The sequence below is a fragment of the Salminus brasiliensis genome, chromosome 6 (assembly GCF_030463535.1).
Source record: "Salminus brasiliensis chromosome 6, fSalBra1.hap2, whole genome shotgun sequence".
NCBI lineage: Eukaryota > Metazoa > Chordata > Actinopteri > Characiformes > Bryconidae > Salminus > Salminus brasiliensis.
Window position 1 is genome coordinate 10271508 of NC_132883.1, and position 24767 is coordinate 10296274.

The 24767-nt window shown below is 40.7% G+C and overlaps 1 protein-coding gene across 1 annotated transcript in view; it reads right to left on the reverse strand.

Annotated features, from left to right (window-relative positions):
- sema3bl (sema domain, immunoglobulin domain (Ig), short basic domain, secreted, (semaphorin) 3bl) overlaps positions 1 to 24767 on the reverse strand; it is a 46567-nt gene that overhangs the window by 17284 nt on the left and 4516 nt on the right. The window contains exons 2-4 of the mRNA XM_072681576.1: positions 12123 to 12283; positions 6950 to 7009; positions 2509 to 2628 (exon numbers count right to left, since the gene is read on the reverse strand). Of these exons, the coding sequence (XP_072537677.1) occupies positions 2509 to 2628; positions 6950 to 7009; positions 12123 to 12283 (341 nt within the window). The remainder of the gene's footprint in view (positions 1 to 2508; positions 2629 to 6949; positions 7010 to 12122; positions 12284 to 24767) is intronic.

A 24767-nucleotide genomic window follows, 5' to 3' on the forward strand; every position in this document is an offset into this window, starting at 1 on the left:
ACCTTGTCACGGTTTATTGTAAATATGGCTCCAATGTTGGAATAAAAATTATGAAAATATTTTCATGTTGTGGATTTTAAAAGTGTTGTCTCTTGATTGAAATTCTGAGTATTGTGTGAAAATGGCACCTGTTTCAAAGAATGACTTACAATAAGGGTTTCTGATGACAGCACTAACATGCCTGTCACCGGACGTGCCAATAAGGGTGTTCTTCCCATTGACTTTGATGTCACAGAGTGTGTGAGTGGGAGTGTGTGTTACTACACTTAACTTCCATTGGAAGCGTTGTTCTGCACAATACTACAATACAGTACTGTGTGTTTGACTGACAGTTCTGATCAATGACGCATTCGTTTAAACACAGCAGAAATGAAACAGAACCAAACCTTACAAAACCAGCCAAGGCGTACTGTATTACAGTGATGACACACACACACACACACACACACACACACACACTTCTCATACATTGGCATGTCTTTTGCACAAGAGCTGTGTGTGTGTGAAGTCTTGGCATGCACAGCAGGATATGCTCTTTTACACCCCTGACTGAAATCACCAGATGTTCAGTCCAGAGTGAACACACACACACACAGACACTTGCATTCTCTCTCTCTCTCTCTCTATCTCTCTCACACACACTCTCTCTCCAAGTACCTGCCATCCTTGTGTTAAAACAACAAGGGAAATATTAAAAGAGAAATTCCCCCTCTGCCTATCCCAGCACAAATGTTCAACATCTCTCCCTCTCTCTCTTTGTTTCCCTCCTTCTCTCTCTCTCTCTCTCTCTCTCTCTTTCTCTCTCTTCTCCACCTGGTCTATGTTCTGCTCAACACAGCTTTTCTCCTGCATTTGTCTTTTTTACCCCCTGTCTGGCCTCCATTCCCCAACACCTCATCCTCACCTCACTTTCATCCCTCCCTCCACCTCTTTCTATGTCTCATTCAATCACAGGCCCCCTATATTTCTGCTTCCCTCATTAATCTCTCTCTCTCTGTCTCTCGCTCTCTCTCTCACTCTCTCCACACCCTCTGTCTGGGCTGTTAATTTGTTCTGTCCTGTATGCGGTGCTTTAACAGTTTCTTTCTTTCGATCCTCTCTGCTGTTGATTATGTGATACAGCTGTTGCTTATAGACAGCGCATATAAACACATAAAACAGTAATAAAACGCCTACAGTGTGTTGTAGTATGGCTGTGGCGTGCTGGTGTTACATTTCAGTAAAGAGCTAATGAACTGGGGTTCACACTGCAGGGCTGTTGTGTGGGTGGCAAGGGTGGGGGAGCGAGGGGTTGTGGTGTTTGTTTGCATGTATATAAGTGGCGTCCTTAGAATAGCAAGGTTTATATGATCAATCAGCATGTTTGCTTTTCTCTCCTCTTGCGATCAGGTCATACCCTCTAGGGTCAGCCTGTGGGTGGGATGACATTTGACCCAAAACAGTTTCGACCTGTTAAAAGTCCTGTACCTCCATTTCTTGGTTGATAGTAGTCAGCCAGTCTTATGTATTCTTTATTATTACTGTTTTTACCGTCATTGCTACCGTCATTCAGTTCCGTATCAACAGGACTTCAGCCGAATCCTTTCAATGTCAAAAAAATGACACATTTTTTCACATTTCTATAAATTATGAATGAATTATTAATTACATGCTATTTACATAAGAACTACATGTATTGTCCATGTGCTTGTTTGAAGGAGCTACGAAAAAAGACTGAACAAAATGCCATGGCTTTTTGAGGTGTATAAGATGATGATGCTACAATTATGCACATTTTTATTTGGCCAGGTTCAAAAATCATGTTAGAAATAATTACAAAATACATATATTACTTATTGCACCAATTATGTACCAAAATCATTATCAGGTATTCAGTTATATTCATGTTTTAAACATCAATATCAGTATTTTTAGACTATTTTTAACTCTTCATTTCAGAATAAAACTATGAACTAGCAGGTGTCTCAATACTTTGGTCAATGTAGTGCCTAACATAACAGCTCAGTCTTGTCATACGTACTTTACAGCATGTAAGCGGTGCTTAACATAATTCTTGCTCATTTTATTTAGTAAAAGTTAAGATGGTAAAAAGAGCCCCCAACTGCAGAATCACCCATGTGTAATACTGGGGTGTGACTAAGCAGAGTCACTCTATTGATAGCTTTGTTTGTCTGAATTCTTGGCCCTTACTTTCCTGCTTTGCTTCAACTTGTTGTCCAAAGTTCTTTCTATTGTGACTCACTTATCTACAGAAAATTGTACAAGCTGAATATAACCCATTCAAGTCAAGGGAAAGAGCCACAATAGACTGTATGAATAACAATGTGAACAACAGCAGCAGAGGCCTTTTACTGTACCAGTACATGGAGGGAAGGGAGGATATGAGCAATAGGCTTTATTTCAGGGCCTAGTACGTCTCTCTTTCTGCCCCATTCAGATTTCGAAGACGTGCACACCTACACAGACTGGGTTTGGTTACAGTGTTGCCTCGATGTTTGTGTGTCTTACCTCTCCGCGGTGTCCGACGTGCACAAGTGCACATACAGGTTGGAACGCTCCAGTTCCGCAGGCCAGCAGGTGAGTCCGGTTAAACGGCTGCAGGAGTCGGATGAAATTAGCACACTCTGTCTGTAAGAACATACACACACACACACATATTTTCATAATTACATTTAGCCTAAGTAATGACACACTGTAATTAAATAAAATAAGCTTAATAAAGAGCAGAGATGCCATGATACCACTATGTTTTACAGATACTAATCCAATAGTTCTTCATTAAAAATGATTAAGCTTTAAAATGGCCTATTTTCAAAAAATACATCCCATTCAAAATAAATAAATAAAGAAAGAAAGAAAGAAAGAAAGAAAGAAAGAAAATAATACAACAAATATTATTTTGTGCTCAAGCTACTCAAACAGTTTCCTATTCCACAGGAAGAAACACACTGTTAACAACTTCACACCACACAGCTAAGAATGTCACATCACACAGTGTGAGTGTGTGCAGTTTCAGGCTAGTGTTGTCACTGGAGTAGATCAGATCCTTTTTTGTTTCCCACTGCTAATACTGGCCCAATACCACTACTCATTGATACTTGGGTCGCACAATACGTCGCTTCAGCACAGCCATCGCAATATGAGCATGTACAATAGTCACATCACAGGACGGGCAATGTCACATAAAGCAAATTAAGAGGAAAGAAAACACTGTTCTCATTTTGCATGGCAGATCTACCACAAGCAGATTATATCTGCCCAGGATCATTTATTTTACTCCAGTCTTGGCTACACGGATTGCATTATTCATATCATGACCTCTACATTTATACATACATACATAAATATCACACAAAAAATATTGCAGTGATATATCATGCAGCCCTAATTGATACCGATATGCCATCTCCACAAAAAGGAAAAGAAAAAAAGAAAGGAAGAAAGAAACGCCAGCTTGATGTTGGAGGAGAGTGGAGTGATGCTTCATCCTGTTCTCTCAATGACTGTCCCATTTACGCTGCTCAGAGGGCACTCGCTGGCCAGCGGAAACCAACCCTGTGTTTCAGCTAAAAAAAGGGGCAAGGTCAAAGTCATCTGCTGCAGGAACTGATTACGGCGTATTCCGTGAACTCTCCACCCATTTATTCCAGGAAACTATCACAATGCCCTCCTTAATCCTACACACACACATATACACACACACCTCGTATTCTCATATGTATTCTCATAACTATATGTGCATCATTAGCTCCTTAGAGAGTGTCAGGAATAGTTCAATGAAAGGAAGATCAAAGGTCAATGACTGGTATATATATATATATATATATATATATATATATATATATATATATATATATATATATGCATGTGTCTTACATCTGCACAGTCACTCCCACATACACACGCCTGCACACACATAAACTGCATCGTTAAACCCCACACATCCAATATCTACCTCACCTGCCACATCAAACGATTGTGTCACTCCAGTCACCACAGCTCATAATCACTGAAACACCTCTGGACCCCATTTTACGACCAGGACACACTAAACTCTAGCAGATGCTGTGTGTGTGTGTGTGTGTGTGTGTGTGTGCTTTCATGATATCGTTAGCCTTGAGACTGTATCGAGGTTTTAAGACAGTAACTTTTAAGCTCAGTATTGTATATAAAGAAAGAAACTGAAGGCTACAGAGAGAAGGAAACAGAGCGTGTTGTCTTTATCTGAAGCCAGAGAAGGCTATTATACTTTATGAGGCTCAGGAGTTAGCGCAAGTTCTTGGAAACATGAATAAGTTAAGTCAGCGGATCAAATCTTTATGAGCATATCGCTCAGTGGTGTAAAGGAAAACTCCATATTACTGCACTTACTGTCTACAAACAGTTTCTGTCTTCACATTTTAACTTACAAGTGACTAAATCAGTTCAACAGCAGACTGTAGTCACGTTTGCTCTCATATCCACACTGGTTGACACAGTAGCAGGAGCCAACAAGCGAAGAAGCTAGCAGTTAGTCCCCTATCCACGGCCTTCCCCAATATTGGCCACTTTTGCACATTGCGCATTTCCACTTTAACTCTGTGCCAATTGCTTGGTTGAAATTTAAAAATGTAAGCTCCCGTCTTAGAGAGGCATTAAAACTTATTTTAAAACATCTGAAAATTATATTTAAACATTGCTCAACGACATTGTAATCTTACGCATCTGTTAGGCATGACCATTGTAAGGGGACTTGTGTGTAGTTGCCATTAATTCACACCAATAACTAGTTAACAGAATGTTTGCGCTATATTTCACAACAGGGCTGCTCATATTATCAACTACAACTGGAACAGAGCATAGCAAAGGCCACAGCTCATGCTAGCTAACTCACTAATCGATCTTTGTCAGTGATGTGTTCAAGAATTTGAAGTCACTAAGGCGCCATTTTGGAGGCACTGTTACAGTGACATTTCATTTCATTTCATGGATGGAGAATTTGTTTACATCTTGACTGAAGAGCTGTGAGACCACATGGTGCTCATGATGAGGCTAAGCTAACTGTACACAAGGAAACCTTTGCTTAGCATAACAGCCTTCTCTATCATTCAATTATTCCTCCCATTAAAGCAAGATATTACAAATATATTATACATTAAGCTGTAAATGATGATGATAGAGTCCTAAAGTATAGTCCCGAAGCCAACAAGAAACATGTTCAACCCAAAACAGAAAATTAACAATAGCTTACCATCATCATGAAACAAACCAATGTCTGACATAGTGCTACCAGAAACAGTGAGATTTTACAGCCCTAACAAGACCAGATTAACTCATTTATGCCGCCCTGCCTGGGAGTCTGTTCGCAAGCATTGGCTAAACTACAATAATTCAAGAATATACTATTACCTTTAACTACTGTAAAGGAGAGAAAACCAGGATAACACACATTCACATTCAAAGACTGATAGGTTGTTCTAGGGATATTCAGAGACTTAAGCACTCCCTTTAAATGTATTACATTAGAAGCTGTTCCCTTATGTTAAAAGGCCAAAGGATGGGTGGGTTCCCCTTTTGAGTCTTGGTTCCTCTCAAGGTTTCTTCCTATTGATCCGAGGGAGGTTTTCCTTGCCACTGTTGCCACTAGCTTGCTCAAAAGAGGCTCTGACCCGAATCTCTGTAAACCTGCTTTGTGACAACATTTGTTGTGAAAAGCGCAAAGACATACTTCACCTCCTTCTTGCCCATTCTGACATTAAGAATGTCGTCAGAAAATCTCACATGAAAATCTGATCTATTTGGCACAGCCGAGTCACATTGCTTTCCCCCAAATAAAGACGCTGGATTTCGTGTGGCCTTGTGCTGTTCAGACTACAGAAAATCTGTCCTGCTCAAACTATATAAAAATCAGATTTGAGCTGCATGTTTCAATAAAGCCTTATTGCTAGACATCAGTGTGTGGAGCAATTGCTGCATTGTCATTCATAACAGCACTTTGAGCTTGGCACCCACTACTTGAGTTTTCAGCCCATCCAGCTGGACCTTCTGTTAAACCTTAGATTACAACAACAATTTGTAAAGACGTGTATGATGGAGCACAAAAATAAACCCCAGCCAAACCTGACAGCTCTGACATTTAAATGAATATGCACAGCTTTACTGGGTGACTGCAAGTTTACGTTTTCCTCTAATGACTCTGTAATTTTAGTTCTTTCATATGAACAATGATGAATGAAAATGATACACTGTGCAGCTTTAAGTAATTCTGCCACCCTTTTATCTTACTATGGAGCTGCGGTGTAGAATAGTAAGCAGTGGAATATGAGCAGGGATGTTTTGTTTTTTTTAATAGTACTCTTAACTATTGTGGCAAGTCCTCTAGGCTGAAGCGAGAGAAGGAATTTGTAGGTCATGTACAGCGGAAGGGGCATTAAACCACACTTATTTACTTTACTAGATCATTTTCCATCCATGGTTAGTGGACCAGACAGAAGCGCTATCAAGTGACCGGCACGCAACAATGAACATTGATCACGGACAGCCACAGGACTCATGCAAAACATTAACTGTCTACTCGAGGAAGTTTGCTACATCAGTCAACAAGCCTAGCCTGCAATCGATGATGACTTTGGGCTCCTGTAGCGTGTGGAGAAAACTTTCACAGCGTTCTCATGCTTCTAAAACATTTTAATGCAAGAAAATGTTTTACAACTGCACATGCAATTAATTCATGTCTAAGCCAAAAAAAAGACACGTTCTTTCACATTTTTTTAAATGTATTTTGGCCATGGTTCATTTGGACAGGGATCTGTTCAGGCACATATCCGTTCAAAGCAGGACTTGTCTGGACCAGGATTGTGCTTTTAATTGAGTATAAGAGCTTATAGGCAATGACCCAGGAATTAGATCAAACCGGCGTGTGAGGGGGAGAAAGGCAATGGAAAACTAGAACTAAGTAACTTTCACTCACCTCTGGGTCCTTTCCTTTCAGGACACATTCTTCCCGATTACCAGGCAATGGCCAGTGAATCTGGAGAGGCAGAAAGAAGACTGGATGAAAACAGTTCTAAATAGCCTAATACATTTCCCACAACCCTCAGCAATATACCAATTATAAACCAATTAAACCCATTAAACTGGGTGTACGGAGAGGAGCTTGTATACACAGTACTTGTGTGGGTTAGGGGGTTACTGGGTTAGGGGTGCTGCAATTACTGTAATTATGGACAAATGAGATTAGATTACATTCAGAACTACTAACAGATTAACAGTAAAAACATGGTACTGGTTCGGATGGCGATGGTGAAACAATAGTGTTTTTTGTAATGGTTTGAAAAAGAGAGTGTACAAGATACACTACATAAACTGCATAAATCAATCACATATAACTGGCCATGTCTCTAAATTACTGTTACTCATTGTAAATTGAGACAGGCATACATGAGTGTGTGCGTAGTGTGTATACAGGCTAGAAGCAGTGTGCCACTGACATAATACCCTATTTTGTTCCATGTAATTGATAACTTCAGACCGAGGCAGCTGGAGTTTTCATGCCAGTTAAAGTTGTGCCAGCACTGCAGCTGTGAGCGTCAAGCAGAGCGAATGACCTATGGTCTTATTTCAGCCCCAGCACGCTGCCTACAAGGAGCGTTGGTGCTTGAGCACTTTAAAACTGTACAACTAACATTAATCAGGACTGCTTCGACGATGAAGTGTTTATGGTTCGCTTATAGTTTAAAACCATCTAGCAGCAACTAGCGCTGCTTAGCAGTTCAACAAGACTAAGCTCTTAATAAGTGCTTATGTTAACTAAAAAAGTTTCTTTTTAAAACTGGCACACATGCTAAGCAACCAAAAAAACAACAACACTGTGCCACTGTTCTTTTCCATGGAAAGACTAAACTAGAAACTTTCCTACAATGCTGGGAGCGTTGGATATTTGATAGTTTTAATGTCCTTGAGAACACTAAAACTAGTGCTTACACTAAACAGATGAGCAAAAGCTAGCTCATCCATCTGCTCAAAATGACCAACAACAACATGATTTATTATACCAGTTGCTGTAATACCATGGTTGGGGTGTCCCAATCTTGGTATTACACTATCCATTTTTTCAGAGAAGACTGATGCATGCATGAAACGTTAAATCATTTTATACAAAAAATCTATACATTTTCAATATACAAATTCTCCTGAATTTGGGGTTGGGGTGTCCAACCTTGGTCCTGGCGATCTATTGTCTTGAAGAATTTAGGTTGGATGCTCCTGAAACTCTTTATTATTTGGATCTGGTGAAGTTTCTGCTTAAATGTAGCCTTCTTTGAAACTCTGGCTAAAGAGGAAGTGTCGCAGATTGAAAACAAGAAGATCATAGTCTTCACAATGGAGCTTAACATCATCATTTGTGCAGTCTCACCATTCATATGGTTTAGTCATCAGTGAATCACTACCTTTTGTTTTGCACTCATTCCCTGTTACATGATTGTCTCAACCCGGATGCTGCAATCAACTACATTACCCAGCATCCTTCCTCGGCCTGGAGATATTTCCTGTTCTTTTGCAAGGCATCATTAGGACAGCTTGTATCTAGTTCAAATAAGGCTTGTGTACAGGGGTCATCTAGTCTGTGGTCATACTTGGCCCAGTGCACTTGTTTTGATTTTGTATCTCTTAATGTAGAAACGGCATTGTTTGGAATGAGGATCTGAGGAAGTGATGCTATTTCCATTGAGTCACAGCTTTGGTTCCTGCAAAGCTAGGAGTTATGGAATGCAGCGTATTGTACATGCAGAGACTCAAACAGCCCAAACTCAGTTTTGCTACCTACCCTTTGGTTATTTCATTGGTTTATAGTATATTTGCCACCATGGTTCGCTACACTCTTGGGAGAGATCCAATAGAAACCACCATTTTCAGTTCCATGAAAACCTTCCAAAGGATGATTATACTCACTGGCTTCTATTATAATTTAATGCACTATCCATTTTTTCAGAGAATACTGATGCATGCATGAACAATTAAATCATTTTATACAAACAATATATATATTTTCAATGTACAAATTCTCCTGAATTCTAATTATATTCAATGAACTATTAATGAAACATTTCAATAGGGCTATTGTATGTCTAAGTGGTTTTAGGTCAATACAAAGTAGAAGGTGAATTAAGGAGCGTCTGCGTCTGGGGCAAAAGCCAAAGGTCCCGACCCCAAGGGTGGCAGTAGCTCTCACATGTCTCTCACCATGGCAATATACTTCCTCTTCCGATCTGGATCATCTGACCAGCCCACACACACACTGACCAGGACTTAGGAGACATGAGTATTATACACACACAAGCTTGCGCACACAAATAACCACAGTCATTTGCCAAAGGCATTTACAAGCACACACCCACACACACAACTGCACAAAGATGGCTAAGGCCATGTTCACAATGTGAGTTACAGTGGCCCAATTTGTTCTTCATAAATGAAAAACAGATTTTTTCATTTATGATTTAATCTGATACATGTCCAATATGTGGTTTTTCAGTGCTGGTGGAAATGAATTTTCCATACTGTCAGAAAATCTGGAGGACCGCTGTGAGGGTGGTGTACAGTGGATGGACAGTGAGGTGTTACATTTAATATACTGCAAAAAGTGATATTTGGGAACTTTATAAGGAACTTTAAAGGAACATTATAGCTACTTTACCTTACAATACCAGCTTCAAAATTTCAAGCCTCCAAAAGTTTTGATGGTACATTGACCTTTAATAGGAAGCATGGAGTCTCTGTCATTGCTGCTACTCTCGCAGTCTGACTTTTACTGCTTAGCGAGAGCTAAAAAAGATTCTTCCTGTTCGACTTGCTGCTTACTTGTCCTGAGCTGTTGCGCTTGCTTGGTATTTTGCTATGTTAGCAAAGTTGATGACAATTTTTGATCATAAGCTAAGTCATCCCATTTCAACAGAGGTTTAGCCGCTTGCACTTGGACATCAGTACTGGTCAGCACGGTTCCTGTCTAGCTGTGTTGGCTAAGTTGTCACCCAGGATTTCCTTTGTGTCAGTGGAATCCAAGTTTTGTGAGGCTAATTTAGTTGACTAGCTGTTGTTTGTACATTTTCATCACTTAAAATTTAGACAGTATATCTAATATTCCTCACTATAAAATTGTTATGACAAATATTGTTATTTGTAGATGTTTTTAGCTTTTTAAAAGTATTTTTAACAAGAGAAATAGTTTTATTCTATCGGCAGAGTTAAGATTGTTTCATGTTATTATACAAGCAAAATAATCAAAATAACAGAATATGACAGTTTCTCAATAATAATAAAAAGTCACTTAAAGCAAGTTAAGAAATGTACAGAAATAAGTTACATAACCTTATAATATAATATTCTAACAACAATTGACTAGAGTTAAGATGTTTTCCAGTGCTTTCAGTGCACATTAACCTTAATGTTACATCATATGTCCAAATGCTTGTGGACACCCCTTCTAATGAATGATCTAGCTATTAGGATTAGATACAGGCCACACCAAGACCAAACAGAAATCTGAATAACCAAACAGACATGTGAATAACCAATAGAGCGAGAGCCCAAGACTCAGGTTCTCTTTCACTGTTCTGCATAATGTTATGCTTTCTCTTCACTGGCACTTCTAATTCAGGTCACGTAGGGCACAGTAATTAGCTGAATTGAATGCAATGAGGAGTGTGTCACCAGAACTGCTGCTGTAAGCCAACCGCAGACAGAATCCACCCAGCAATAAAACTCCTTACAGAGGCCATAACATCCAAGCGTATTTGGCTTTACAGCCAGTCTGAGTGTCCTGCTAGCACACATCAGACACTAAAATTAAACTCTTCTTGTAAGCAGACCTCATAAACTATAAGGCTGTAATTGACACATATTCTTAATTAGGGGCGGGAATGCTAATGTTTATATTACTTAGCACGCTCTAAATGAAAGTTTTCACACATGTGCGGTTAGCTTATTTGAGCTAAATGTCCGTTTGTTATGAGTGTGTGTGGTTAGTTTGTTAGTTGCTAAATGAGTTGCTGTGTTTTTTGCAGGGCTGGTAGAGGCTTATTTATTTGAATGTTGAATTAATATGTGAGAAAGCAGATTTGGTTCTCAAATAAACCAAAGTAAGGGCTAACTGACTATAAGAGTGTGTGTCTGGGTGGCATGAATGTGCGTTTCTGTGTGGGCCGGCTAAGGGTGTCTGACCTCTTTGACCTCAAACCATTCTTTAGTAAATAACTGAAAAAATGCAAACGTTTCAATAGGATTAGATTATTTTTATACAATCCATAAATATATAGATAGATAAATAGATGACGCCCAGCCATCACAATTTGGTTCTTGTAAAAGTGGCTCTGACTCTATCGCTTGCCTATTTTTCCTGCTTTTACCGCATCACTTTCAAGAATTGACTGTTCACTTGTTGCCTAATATTTCCCACCCTTTGACAGGTGCCACTGTAAATTAAGTGAGCTTCCGACAAGTCATCTAGGCTAAAAGCTAACCCGAGCTGACTGGATTTTAACATTTCTTCTCTCCAACATCTGCTCCCTTGGACTACCTCAGACTACAGCTAACCACACATCAGAAGAGGAACTCAAAAGCACAGCGTAAGGATGTCAAACGGGTATCCATTCTAGGCTAAAAGTTAATAGACTAAAACACTTTACTACTAGCTAACCACACATTGTGCCAGGAAGACACCAAGAGGACAGCAACACTATCCGGTCTGACCCAGGAATATATTAAAAGCTCAGGACTTAGAAGCTACAGTGTGTTATGTGAACCAGTTTTCACCCAAAGCAAAGTCAAATACTTAATGTAATACTTATGTAATAATTTAGGCATGCAGTTGGCACAACGCTACTTAGTGAGCTATAAGCTTTCATTACCTGCCAGCTACATTAGTTCAAACCTAAAGACGCAACCTTCAGATGCCTTGGCTGAATGAGCACATTTGAGATTGGGGCAAAACTGTTTGAATTTGATTATTCAGTCAAATATCCCTCTAATAACAGGACTCTTATTTTGAGTCTTTGATCAAGCTGATCCACCAGCGGTGATTCTGTTGTTTACTTCTAGTTATCAGAGTTTGTATGCATCCATGATCAATGCGAGCATGTGTTTACCTCTTTAGCATCCGAGTGTGTGTGGTCCAGTTTAAGAGAATACAGAACATCCTTCCCCCCGAGAAACAGCCTGTCGCGGTACTCATCCAAAAACATCGCTGACAGCTGCAGGTCACCACGGAGACCAGAGAAGATGGAGGAGCGGTTAGTGGCCAGCAGGTCTGATGGAGAAAAGCATGAAAGTGTACTTAGAAGACAGATATCTCTTTGTCAGGTGTCTTAGGAAGTGGGACGTCTAAAGTTTACAGTAATGTAGAATCCCTTTGGATATGTTCCAGCTTAACCAAAACATTTGGTAAGAGTTCATCCTAAACCATGTGCTACCCTCGGTTTTACTGATATATAACGCCTACTGAGTTTTGAGAAAACACAATTTATTAGTAATATTTTAGTAGAATAATGCAGCGTCATGCAGAGTAATCATGCTTGTTGTTTTTTATACTCCATACATTTCATTGTTAAGCTCTTGAAACACTCAAAGGGAAAATGTTGAACCAGGGTTTATTTTTATTGGTATCTATGCAGATACAGCCAAGACAACTTTCCTACTGATTAGGACTTCAGGAGCTGGACTGAAGGTATTTTTGTCTGATTAACCACTAACATAAAATGATAACGAAGTGGAATTTTACTTACATTTTAATTTACAATTAGCATTCAAATAACTTTAATCTATGGCAGACTAGGATTTAATTTCCCCAGCTGGACAACCACACTACACTACATCAATAAGAGTCATTGGGCAAGACTTAAGACCTAACACTGCATTCATCTACCTGTGTTACATGATTCAAATGTAAGAATATAGCTTCAGTCAAAAGTCTAAAATTTAATAATAACCTTTTTAGTAGATAAAATAATTCAATCTTGTTAATAATAGCTAGATAAATGTCTTGCAACAATTTCATAATGCAACGTATTAGATATTTAGACTTTAAAGCAACTTTATGTGAGAACTGATATTGTTTGCTCCTGGGATTCCCCTACAGTTGTAGATAATGTTAGATATAAACGCTTTGCCATCAGCACCGGAGTCTGAGAGAGCACAATCGGCAGTACTATCCGGGGGGGCACAGGCTTCAGTTAGCTGGTGTGGTGGAGCTGGGGACCCGGTGCTTTGGCTGCCCGGTGGTGCCACATAGGCAGCAGTTCAGGCTGACATGTGTTAAGTCCTTACCCTCCTAGTGTCGGGATCATTGCTAGTGCTAGGGGTTGTGAGTTAATTGGCAGTACCAAACTGGGAGACAAAGGAAAAACAACTTTAAAAAAAAAGATTATATGATGCTGAGATACACCTTTTTTTTAAATATTAGTCTCTGCAACACTAGTAGACTGGCCTAAACCCACATGTTTTTGCTTTTGTGAAATAATCAACATACATACAGTGAGTCCAAGAAGTATTTGATCCCTTGCTGATTTTCTTCGTTGGCCCACTAATAAAGACATGATCATTCTATACTTTTAATGGTAGATGTATTCTTACATGGAGAGACAGAATATTAAAAAGAAAATCCAGAAAATAAATCTAAGGAATATATATTAATTGATTTGTATTTCATGGAGTGAAATAAGTATTTGATCCCTTAGTATTCATTAGCAGTTCTGGCTTTTACAGACCAGTTAGACACTCCCAATCAACTTGTTACCTGACCTGAAGCCACCTGTTCTCACTAATCACTTGTGTGAAAAACACCTGTCCACAGAATCAGACAGATCACACAGATTTCAAGTCTCCAACATGGGTAAAACCAAAGAGCTGTCACAGGACCTCAGAGTCAGAATTGTTGACCTTCACAAAGCTGGAATGGGCTACAAAAAGATTAGTAAGGTGTTGGATGTGAAAGTAACAACTATTGGTGCAATTATCAGAAAGTTTAAAGAGTATAACATGACAATCAACAGACCTCGGCCCGGTGCTCCAAAGAAGATTTCGCCTCGTGGGGTGGCAATGATGCTGAGAACAGTCAGAAATCGTCCTGCAACCACTCGGCAGGAGTTAGCAAATGACCTGAAGGCAGCTGGGACCACAGTTTGCAAGGAAACAATTGGCAACACTTTGCGCAACAATGGATTCACATCCTGCAGTGCCCGAAAGGTACCCCTGCTGAAGAGAGCACATGTGGAGGCGCGCCTCAAGTATGCCAATGATCATTTGAAAGATGAACCAAGTTATTGGGAGAAGGTTTTGTGGTCAGACGAGACCAAAATTGAACTTTTTGGCCTCAACTCCACCCGCCATGTGTGGAGGAAGAAAAATGCTGCCTATGACCCCAAGAACACTGTGCCCACCGTCAAGCATGGAGGTGGAAGCATAATGTTTTGGGGGTGTTTCTCTGCCAAGGGTACAGGGCTACTTCACCGCATCACTGGGAAGATGGATGGAGCCATGTACCGCACAATCCTGAGGGACAACCTCCTCCCCTCTGCCAGGGATCTGAAAATGGGCCGTGGTTGGGTCTTCCAACATGATAACGACCCTAAACATACAGCAAAGGCAACAAAGGATTGGCTCAAGAAAAATCACATTAAGGTCATGGAGTGGCCCAGCCAGTCGCCAGACCTCAATCCGATCGAAAATCTATGGAGGGAGCTGAAGGTCAGAGTTGCCAAGCGACAGCCCACCAACCTTCATGATTTAGAGAGGATCTGCAAAGAAGAGTGGGCCAAAATTCCCCCTGGTGTGTGTGCTAAACTTGTGGTTAACTACAACAAACGTCTCACCGCTGTGCTTGCAAACAAAGGCTTTGCCACTAAGTATTGAGTGTGTTTGGCAAGAGGGATCAAATACTTATTTTCCTCATTGAAATACAAATTAATTAAAATATATTCTTTAAAATTATATTCTGGATTTTTGTCTTGATATTCTGTCTCTCCATGTTAGAATATATCTACCATTAAAAGTGCAGAAGGATAGTGTCTTTATTAGTGGGCAAACAAAGAAAATCAGCAAGGGATCAAATACTTCTTGGACTCACTGTACATTCAAATTAAGGCTTTTCCCCCCACCTGCTTCTAGAGAGATGGAGAGAGATAGAGTGAGTGTGTCTGTTTAATCAAATGATCCCAGCCAAGGACAGAGACAGAAATAAAAGACATGTGGGATGAATACAAACCCACAAATCAGCACAAGATTACAGTAAATCTCTCCAGATTAACCACATTGACTCTTTAACTTCAGGCAGAAGATGCCTCCTCCCTCTCTATCTCGCTCTCTCTCTTTCTCTCTGAATTTGAGCTTTGACCGCAATTTGAGAGTTTCTCAGAGTGTGTGTGTGTGTGTACATGTACAAACACATCTCTTTGTTTCTCCTCATCCATAACTGTCTTACCTCACACACTCTTTTTCATGCTGTCACTCACTCACCACTAACTCTTACCCCCACCCCCCAACCCCCATCCAACATCTCTCTCTCATGTTTTATCTCTGTACACAAGCTCAGGATCACAAGAGTGGTAGCCAGACACACGAGCGCACACACATACCCTCACACATGCACACACATACACATAGTGCAATCTCCAGCTATCATTCTTCTCCTAGGTATCATGCGAGGCGGGTGCTGACACACCGCATTCCTACTTATCAGGGAATGTGACAAATGGCAGTGCATATGAGTGTGTGTGTGTGTGTGCATTCACAGAAGTGATGAGAAAGCAATGAGACGACAGAACTCATTGTGGCGACAGAAAGAAAGAGACATAGGTTACATACATACAGCTTTCTTTCTCTCTCTCTCTGTCTTTCTCTCTCATGCTCACATATGTACAAATACACACGTAAGACACACTGCTGCAGCCGATGCCAGGCTCTGTGCCGTTCTCCTTGCAGCAGAAAGAAGTTGAAGAGCTGAAAAGCAGTTCCTTTTCCATCTTTCCATTGTATAAACCCTCATTAAGATGAAAGGAGCAGAGAGAGCAAGGATAGTAAAAGTTAGACGAAAAGAAGAAAAGCTCCTGTGGAGGTGGCACACGTCGAAACCTGTGTTTAATAGAGCTCTGGTAAATAGAACGCTGTAACAGAGGCAAGGCAGCGCTGCCAAGAGCTATAAAACACTAATAGAACATTTCAGTTAATGCTAAACACACAGAGACAAACGAAAGAAAGAATTACTGCCAAATACTGTAGATACATTCACACACATACAAACACATACACACACAAGAGCATTAGTCTAGGATGTCTAATGATCACCGCCCTGCCTCATCTCCAACTCATCCCAAAACTATTGGATGGAGCACCATCATTCCAGAAAACACAGTTCCACTGCTTCACAGCTCAATGCTGAGGGGGGCTTAATACCCCTCTAGCCCACACCTGGCATTAGGCATGGTGCTATCTGCATGTTTATCTGCTCCTATTCTGTTGGCAATACATCTCTACATGGACTAGACAATCTGTGTGTGTATGTGTGCATTTGCACATCTATGTCAGTAATGGGTGCAACTTAAACTAGATGAATGGAATCATGAGAAGTGGTGTCCACAAACATTTGGCCATATGCATATGTGCAGTCAAAATATCAATCCTCTGATGTTTGGACTGCTCAAGACCTCTGAAGGTGTTCTGTGGTATCTGGCACCAAGACCTAAGCAGCAGATCCTTTAAGTTAAGGTTGTGAGGTGGAGCCAGCGTGGATCAGACTTGTTGTTTCAGCACATCCCACAGATGCTTGGTTGGATTGAGATCTGGGGAATTTGGAGGCCTTGAACGCTTCCCTTATAATCCTAAAACTTTTCCTGAACAATGTGTGTGATGGCAGGGCAAAGTAGCCTGCTGAAAGAGGCCCCTGTCATTAGGGAAAACCACTGCTAAGGGGGAATCTCTGGTCCACAAGAGCATTTGTCCAACCTAACCCAGGGAAGAGTAACTGTCTCTACCATCCAGGAAAGGCTTTCTGTTATTTTGGAGCATTGCTGTGAGGATTTGATAGCATTCAGCCACACGAACATTAATGAGGTCAGGATGCTGTATGATCATCACCTCAACACCCCAACGCTCAAAGCTTTACACCCCTCTAGCACATGTCTGCCATTTGGCATGGTCCCAACTGGCAATACTTCTCCACAGGGACTAGACAAGCTTTGTATGTGCATTTGCACATCTGTGCCAGCAATGGGTGCACTTTAAAGTAGCTGAAAGCATTCATTAGAAGGGATGTCCACAAATGTTTGGACATGTAGTGCAGATCTTTGACTTGGCATGCACTGTTGTTATGGGATTATCAATATCATTCAATAGTTCATGACAGATGGACCAATAGAAATCTTCCAAAATGACGAAGGGTTACCTTCTTTCCTTGTAAAGTTGCTAGATACAAGGCTTTTGTGTGACACTGCCGAAGTTCTTATGCAGAATATTAGGCAACAACCTATAACAGAACACCAATCTTCGTCTGCTATAAAAAAAAAAGCCTTCTAGAAAACACACACTCCCACACACACTTCTGCCGAATTCTGGCTTACGGCTTAACTACTTCAAACAAAACTCTGGCACGGTTGAGCAAATTGTAACCATAAATAATGCAATCGAAAACATGAATACCGTGCAATGCTCTGTTTACAACTAAAATATTTACCACATCTGGATGGCTCTCTGACATTGTGTGAATGTGAATGTGTGTATTCACACACATACATATGAGCCAGAGAGTGAGAGATAAGGTTCAGAATTTGGGGAAGATACGTTTGTAAGCACAAAAGGGCAATTTCTACATGCAGAGTGTGTATTTGTATCTCTGTGATTTGAGCCCATTACACCCTCCTGGTTTTGTTTTGACTGGAGTCGTGTAAGCAAACATGCTACAGTTCCACTCAGTTGTGTGTCTGCGGGTGCCTGAAATCGTACTCCACAGATAATATTGACCTATTAGGAGACAACTGACCACCACTGAGATCAGCTCAAGGCAACTAATAAAGTTGCCTAATAAGCTCATAAAGACACTCACACACACACACACACACTCAGGCCCAGTCCACACATTTGGACGCAAGCATAGCTTCTTCTCTTAGTTTTGGCTTCCTGTCCACATGACCACAGCCTAAGGTTTTAAATAAATGCTCTCCAGGATGGAGGGTTATGTGCGGACAGGCACAGCGTATGGTCATGATGTTAAAATGAGCATGCTTGTTGCCAATTAATGACTGCCTGTTCAGGAGTGTGTGTGTGATGTAGTGGCGATGGCATCGACAAAGCAATACAGACAGTGCTTGTGACGGAAATGCAGCCCTTTTTACAATTTTAGGGTACTATTAAGTAAGTGAGTTTCTGAATTATAAAGTGGAATTTGGAATGATTTTGAGGGTACTATAATCTCCCACAATGCACTGGTCATTTGTAGTAAAGAAAGTAGCTCACTACATAGGCAGATTGTGAACCAAAATGCATTACAATAGTTTTGTTACTAAGCAAAAGACAGTGGAATGATATGCAGCTTTAGACATTTGCTCATATAAGCAGGTGACAATTACATCCACTGGATGCTGTGGATTTCCGATATTTTATAGTTCATTACAGTAGGCTTAAATTGCTAAGCAACATGACAGTCAAAGATTATTTCATGAACAGCACAATGCTTAAAACACAGTTCAGGCTACATTTGTTTATGCGAGTGGTTCTGATATTTATGATGCTGATGTTGATAATGAGGAAGTGTCCAAATCCACTTGTGTTTTAGCACTACTTATTGAACTAAAGAGTTCCTCCCTACATAGTGCAACATTAATAAGGGAGTAGGCACCCATTTTAGCCACAACCAGTGACAAATTCTTTGTTCTTAAAATATCTGCTTAATCTTCATGCTGTATTTAGGTCTATTTTGTCTGTTATGCTGCAATTTGGAGAATTCAACATCAAACTTTGAGATGTTCAAACCTCTGCTGGGCTAGCATGATCACACGAGTTGTTAAGGGTTATTTTTGCATTCTTGTGTGGACAGAGTGATCTTCAGAAATGCTACCATTTCAAATACACTGTATGTCCAAATGTTTGTGGACGCCTCATCAAATGAATGCATGTAGCTACTTTAAGTTGAACCCATTGCTGACACAGATGTGCTAATGCATGCACATATACACAGTAGCCAAGTCACTGTAGAGAAGTACTGCCAATATGACTCTCTGGAAGAGATAAATATGAAACCTATTGGCATTATGCCTGCCTAATGCCAGAGGTGGGCTACTTGAGTATAAATACAATCTGATTGCCTGCTGAGAGAGGGTCAGGAAAAGAGGCAAGACCTATGAGGAAGGAGAGAGGGCAGAGAGAGAGAGAGAGAGAGAGAGAGAGAGAGAGAGAGAGAGAGAAGGAGACAGAGACAGATAGAGAGAGAGTGCTGCTGTTTGATAATATCATCTGTGTGGTACAAATTGAGGCAGAGTGCGGGCAGTGTGTGTTTGGTCTAGTGTCTCTTACTGGAGGACAGACATCTGAACACAATTACAGCCGACATTACAATGGCCTCTCTCTCTCCCTCTCTCTCCCTCTCTCGCTTTTACTCTCTTTCCATCTGCCCTCATTTTCTTTCCTTTTCCACTGCCCACCCTTTTTCTGTTTTGTTTTAATTTTTACTGACATTCACACACACACACACACTCACACACAGATGTCTACACACACATACAGACTCAAACGCATAGTATACTCTCTGTATTTCTGTGGTTAGGGTTGCATTATATTACAGTTGTGGGCCAAGAATGTGAATGGCACACACACACACACACACACACACACACAGACACACACAGACACACACATATTAACGCTGGCCAGGTTGTCTGGTTTCTCTCTCTGGTTGCTGTATAAATAATCTGTTCTTTTAAACCAACACGACCTTCCTCATAATCACTGATTAAATTAAATTTAACTAAACCAGAGACATCATATCATCCGGACACTCCTCAGGTGTTTGTGTTGGCTACGTACTCACACACACACACACATACAAAGACACACATGCTCCCGGGGTAATTAGCAATGCTGGTGGTCATTCCTGATGTGAGCATCATCTGGTAGAATGACGAAATGACAGAGTGGTGTAAGAAAGCAGAGGCTGGCAGAGAGAGGTGGGCCTGGGGTTAAGAAAAGAGAGATGGGTGTGTCCTGACTCTGGAAAAAGAGCAGTAATACAAATACACACACTTTCTTTGTGGTGAACAGAAAACACCACATTACCAGACTTTAATAAATGTCGGCAGTGCCCAGTGATCTCTCTCACACACACAGACAGAACAAATTCTGTTAATGGAAAATACCGTATTTAAGCAATATTCACTATTTATTATGAATGCAGTCAGCTACTTTAAGTTGTGCCTATTGCTGACGCAGCTTAGTCCCTGCAGAGAAGTACAGCCATTAGAATAGGACTCTCTATAGCAGACAAGCATGATCCTATCTGCACCATGCCTAATGACAGGTGTGGCCTAGAGGAGTATAAAGCCCTCCAGCATTGAGCTGTGGAGCAGTGAGAGAACAGTGTTCTCTGAAATGATGGTGGTGCTCCATCCAGTACTTTTGGGATGAATTTCAGAGTTGGAGATGAGGAGTGGTGGTGATCATCCAACATCCTGACCTTACTGTTATTGCTCTTGTTGCTGAATGCAATCAAATCCTTACTGCAATGCTCCAAAGCTACTAGAAAGCCTGACATGGACAGGATAAAGTATTTTTTAATACCCTTGACAATAAATAAACAAATAAATAAATAAATAAATCTTATATAAGCTAATAAGTGTTTTTTACCATAGTGTTTTTTTCCACCATAGTGTGGGCTGGGATGTAGGGTGAAGGATGTCGCTTAGGGCCCTCAATGCTCTAAAACAGCCTTGATAATTAACAGATCATCCAAATTATGATGATATTCATGATAACACACTCCCTGAAGTGTTTTGATTACTGTTATTACAGCAATTATATTTGCAATTTCACTAAAACAGTAGTTTCAACAGCTTAGAGTAAAGAAGTCGTTGTGGTTTCATAGCAACTAGCTGCCATAAAGACAAAGAACAAATTAAGAGCTTTTCAACCAGATTTTCAATCAGATTGCTGTATAATGCAGCTGTCCAGCAAAAACCTTGTATCTCCATCTTGGCAGTTTTTTACTTTTTGACATTATCATTGCACATCATCATTTCATAATGAATAGACCAATCAGAATGCTCTAAAGTGATTCAGAATACAATCTTTTTACATAGACTTCCATTGGAAGTTAAGAAGGTTTTCCTCTTTGCTTTGCTGTTTGGGAGGTTTTGCGTGACAGCGATTATAAACTGTGCGTAAAGCAAATGAACGCTAGAAGATGAAAAGCAGCGGCTTCGGAGAGAAAGTATTTGTATATGTTTGAACTGTAATCAGTGGAGCTGAGAAATTCTACTCCCCTTCCTTCCTCCCTCTTGTTCCTTCTATTTCCTCTCTCTCTCTCTCTCTCTCTCTCTCTCTCTCTCTCTCTCTCCCTCTCTCCCTCTCTCGTAATGAAAATATTGCCCACATAAACACTGGCTCTCTTCCTAAAGCAGCTGGGCTTCCTTTCAGTGGCAGCGCCCTGCTTCCCAACAGCAATTAATTACCCCTCTCCTCCTACACACATGCTTACACACCACCACCAACAGCACACATGAACACTCTAAACACTATGAAAAGATTCACTATAGGGACAAAAGTATTGGGACACCTGCTCATTCATTGTTTCTTCCCAACTCTATTAAAAAGTTAATCCTGCTTTTGTTGGAGTAACTGCCTATACTGTCCAGGGAAATAGGCTTTCTACCAGATTTCTACCAGATTTTGCAGCATTGCTGTGAGGTTTTGATTGCATTCAGGTCAGGATTTTGGATGATCAACACCCCACCTCATCATGTTCACACTATTCTAGAGTTCAATACTGAGGGGCTTAATTCTCCACTAGCCCATGCCTGGCAATAGATTAATTTTATCTGCTCCAGAGAGTCCTACTGGCAATACTTCTCTACAGGAACTAGACAAGCTGTGTGTGTGTGCATATATGTGTCAGCCATTGGTGCAACTTAAAGTATGCTTTTGTTAGGTGAGGTGTCCACAAACATTTAGGCATATAGTATATGCTTATGTCTATGAAAGAGGTGATGGTTTCAATTCATTGTGAAGCGGTAAAAACAGAAAAATGAGTTAGCTATCATTTGTAAGGTGTAATCCACTCTGTGGGAAACTGGGTTGGACGCGAAGTGGACCGTGTTCACAGCTCACGTCCAATGTCTTCAAACTCCACTTCTGGGACATATTATACCCACCCAGTGAGTGATCACTATCAGGTCCCTGCAGCTCCTGGCTGTTCCTGTCAGCAGCTCAACGGTGGAACTAATTGATTGCAGTCAGCACCATGGAGGTTTGCTTATGCTGTCGCGCATCGCAGTAAAGCGGCATGCAACGTCATCCTCCCTGCACTAAAGCCACTCACTGAGGGGGTTCTCAAAGCTCCCTGCTCCTTCCGCACACACACACAAACAAAGAAACGCACACGCTGTCAAAATCACTCGCTCTCAGGTAGCGGAGTTAACAAAGTGGCACACACACATTTCACTCTGACTGCAAACCCTAACACACACGCTCTCCCTCTCTCGCTTAAATATCAAGAATTCACTGTAGTGCAAATCAGCAGCTCTCCACAGAATCATTATCCCAGATCCAACTGCTTCCTCTACTTATCTCTCTCTCACACACACACACACACACACACACACACACACACACACACATACACACACACACATACACACACACAGCTCTTTTCCATTTTCTGTCATTTCAGTTTTTTATTTAGCTCTCTCCACTTCACCCAAACTTTCTCCCCACCCTGCTTTCTCTCTCTCCCTCTCTCTCTCTCTCTCATTGACTTTGTCTTTAGATCTCTCTCTCTCTCTCTCTCTCTCTCTCTCTCATTGACTTTGTCTTTATCTCTCTCTCTCTCTCTCTCTCTCTCTCATTGACTTTGTCTTTATCTCTTTCTATCTCTCTCACACACACACACACACTATCTTTCTGGCTCTCACATTTTACCTTTCCAAGCTTTACCATTCACTTTCTCTCACTCTTTCTGTCTTTATTTCACTCTTGTATTTCTGTCTTCATCTCACTCTTTGTCTTTATCCCACCATTGTCTTTCTGTCTTTGTCTTTCTTTAACTCAGCCTTGTCTTTTTCTTACTCCTTCTGTCTTTATCTCACTCTTTCTGTCTGTCTCACTTTCTATCTCACTCTTCTCTTTTTGTCTTTATCTCACTCTTGTCTTTCAGTCTTCATCTTACTCTTTCTGTCTTTATCTCACTCTTTCTATCTTTGCTTCACTTGTGTCCTACTGTCTTTATCTCACTCTTTCTATTTGTACCTCACTCTTGTCTTTCTGTCTTTATCTCACTCTTTGTCTTTATCCCACCATTGTCTTTCTGTATTTGTCTTTCTTCAACTCAGCCTTTCTGTCTTAATTTCACTCTTCCTGTCTTTGTCTCACTCTTTCTGTCTATCTCACTCTTTCTATCTTTACCTCACTCATGTCTTTCTGCCTTTAACTCACTATTTATATTTATACCTCACTCTTGTCTTCTGTCTTTATATCACTCTTTGTCTTTATCCCACCATTGCCTTTCTGTCTTTATCACTCTTTGTCTTTATCTTTACCCCATTCTTTCTGTGTGAGAGACAGGATCATAATCATGCCTTGCACACCTTCTATATTCCATGGCAAAGTTTCCACACCTCAACACCACTCAGTCTCCTCCCTTTATGACAGTCATACACTATATGTCCAAATGTTTGTGGACACCCCTTTTAATGAATACATACTACCACTGTTGCTGATACAGATGTGCAAATGCACACAGACACAGCTTGTCTAATCCATGCAGAGAAGTACTGCCAATAGAATAGTACACTCTGGAGCAGATAAACATGCAAGACAAAGGCTAGAAGGGTATAGAACACTCCTAGTACTGAGATATGGAGCTGTGGAACTGTGTTCTCTGGAATGATGGTTCTCCATCCAGTAGTTTTGGGATGTGTTGGGGACTTGGGGATGACGTGGGACGATGATCATCCAAGCATTTTGTCCATTGGCTCTCTCTATCCTAGCTCAAAGTTCTCAGAGTTCCCTGCTTCTCCCTGCTTTTTTAAATTAAAGTCCTCTAATCTTGCTACAGTGTATCTTTCCTCCTCTCTCCTTCTTTTACTCTTTCTTTTCTCACTCCTTGTGGTCACCTATGTCCTTCACCTCCTTTTATAGTCACTTCCTTGCTTTTGATGAAATTGCAAGTTGTTGAATAGAGAACCAACTGTGGCATTACTCACACACTTATGCACACACACACACACACACCATAAAGGGTGAAACGGTGAGTACACAAACCATTCAAAACCACAGACGCCAGGGAGCCTAAAAGGAAGGAGGGAGAATTTTATTAAATCAAAAGAAAGAAAAGCATTCTGTCTATCTAGCTACCAGAAACGCACAGACAGCAAACAGATGGACAAACACACACACACACACACACACACACGTAATCAAACTGACAACTGTTTAATGCTATTCTTTAAGCTTTAAGACTCTTGGCTTCATTCCTGTGTTTGTCGTTTACCATGACAATCACACTATTCCCTCACCTCCATTCAGCTCCCCAGCTCTCT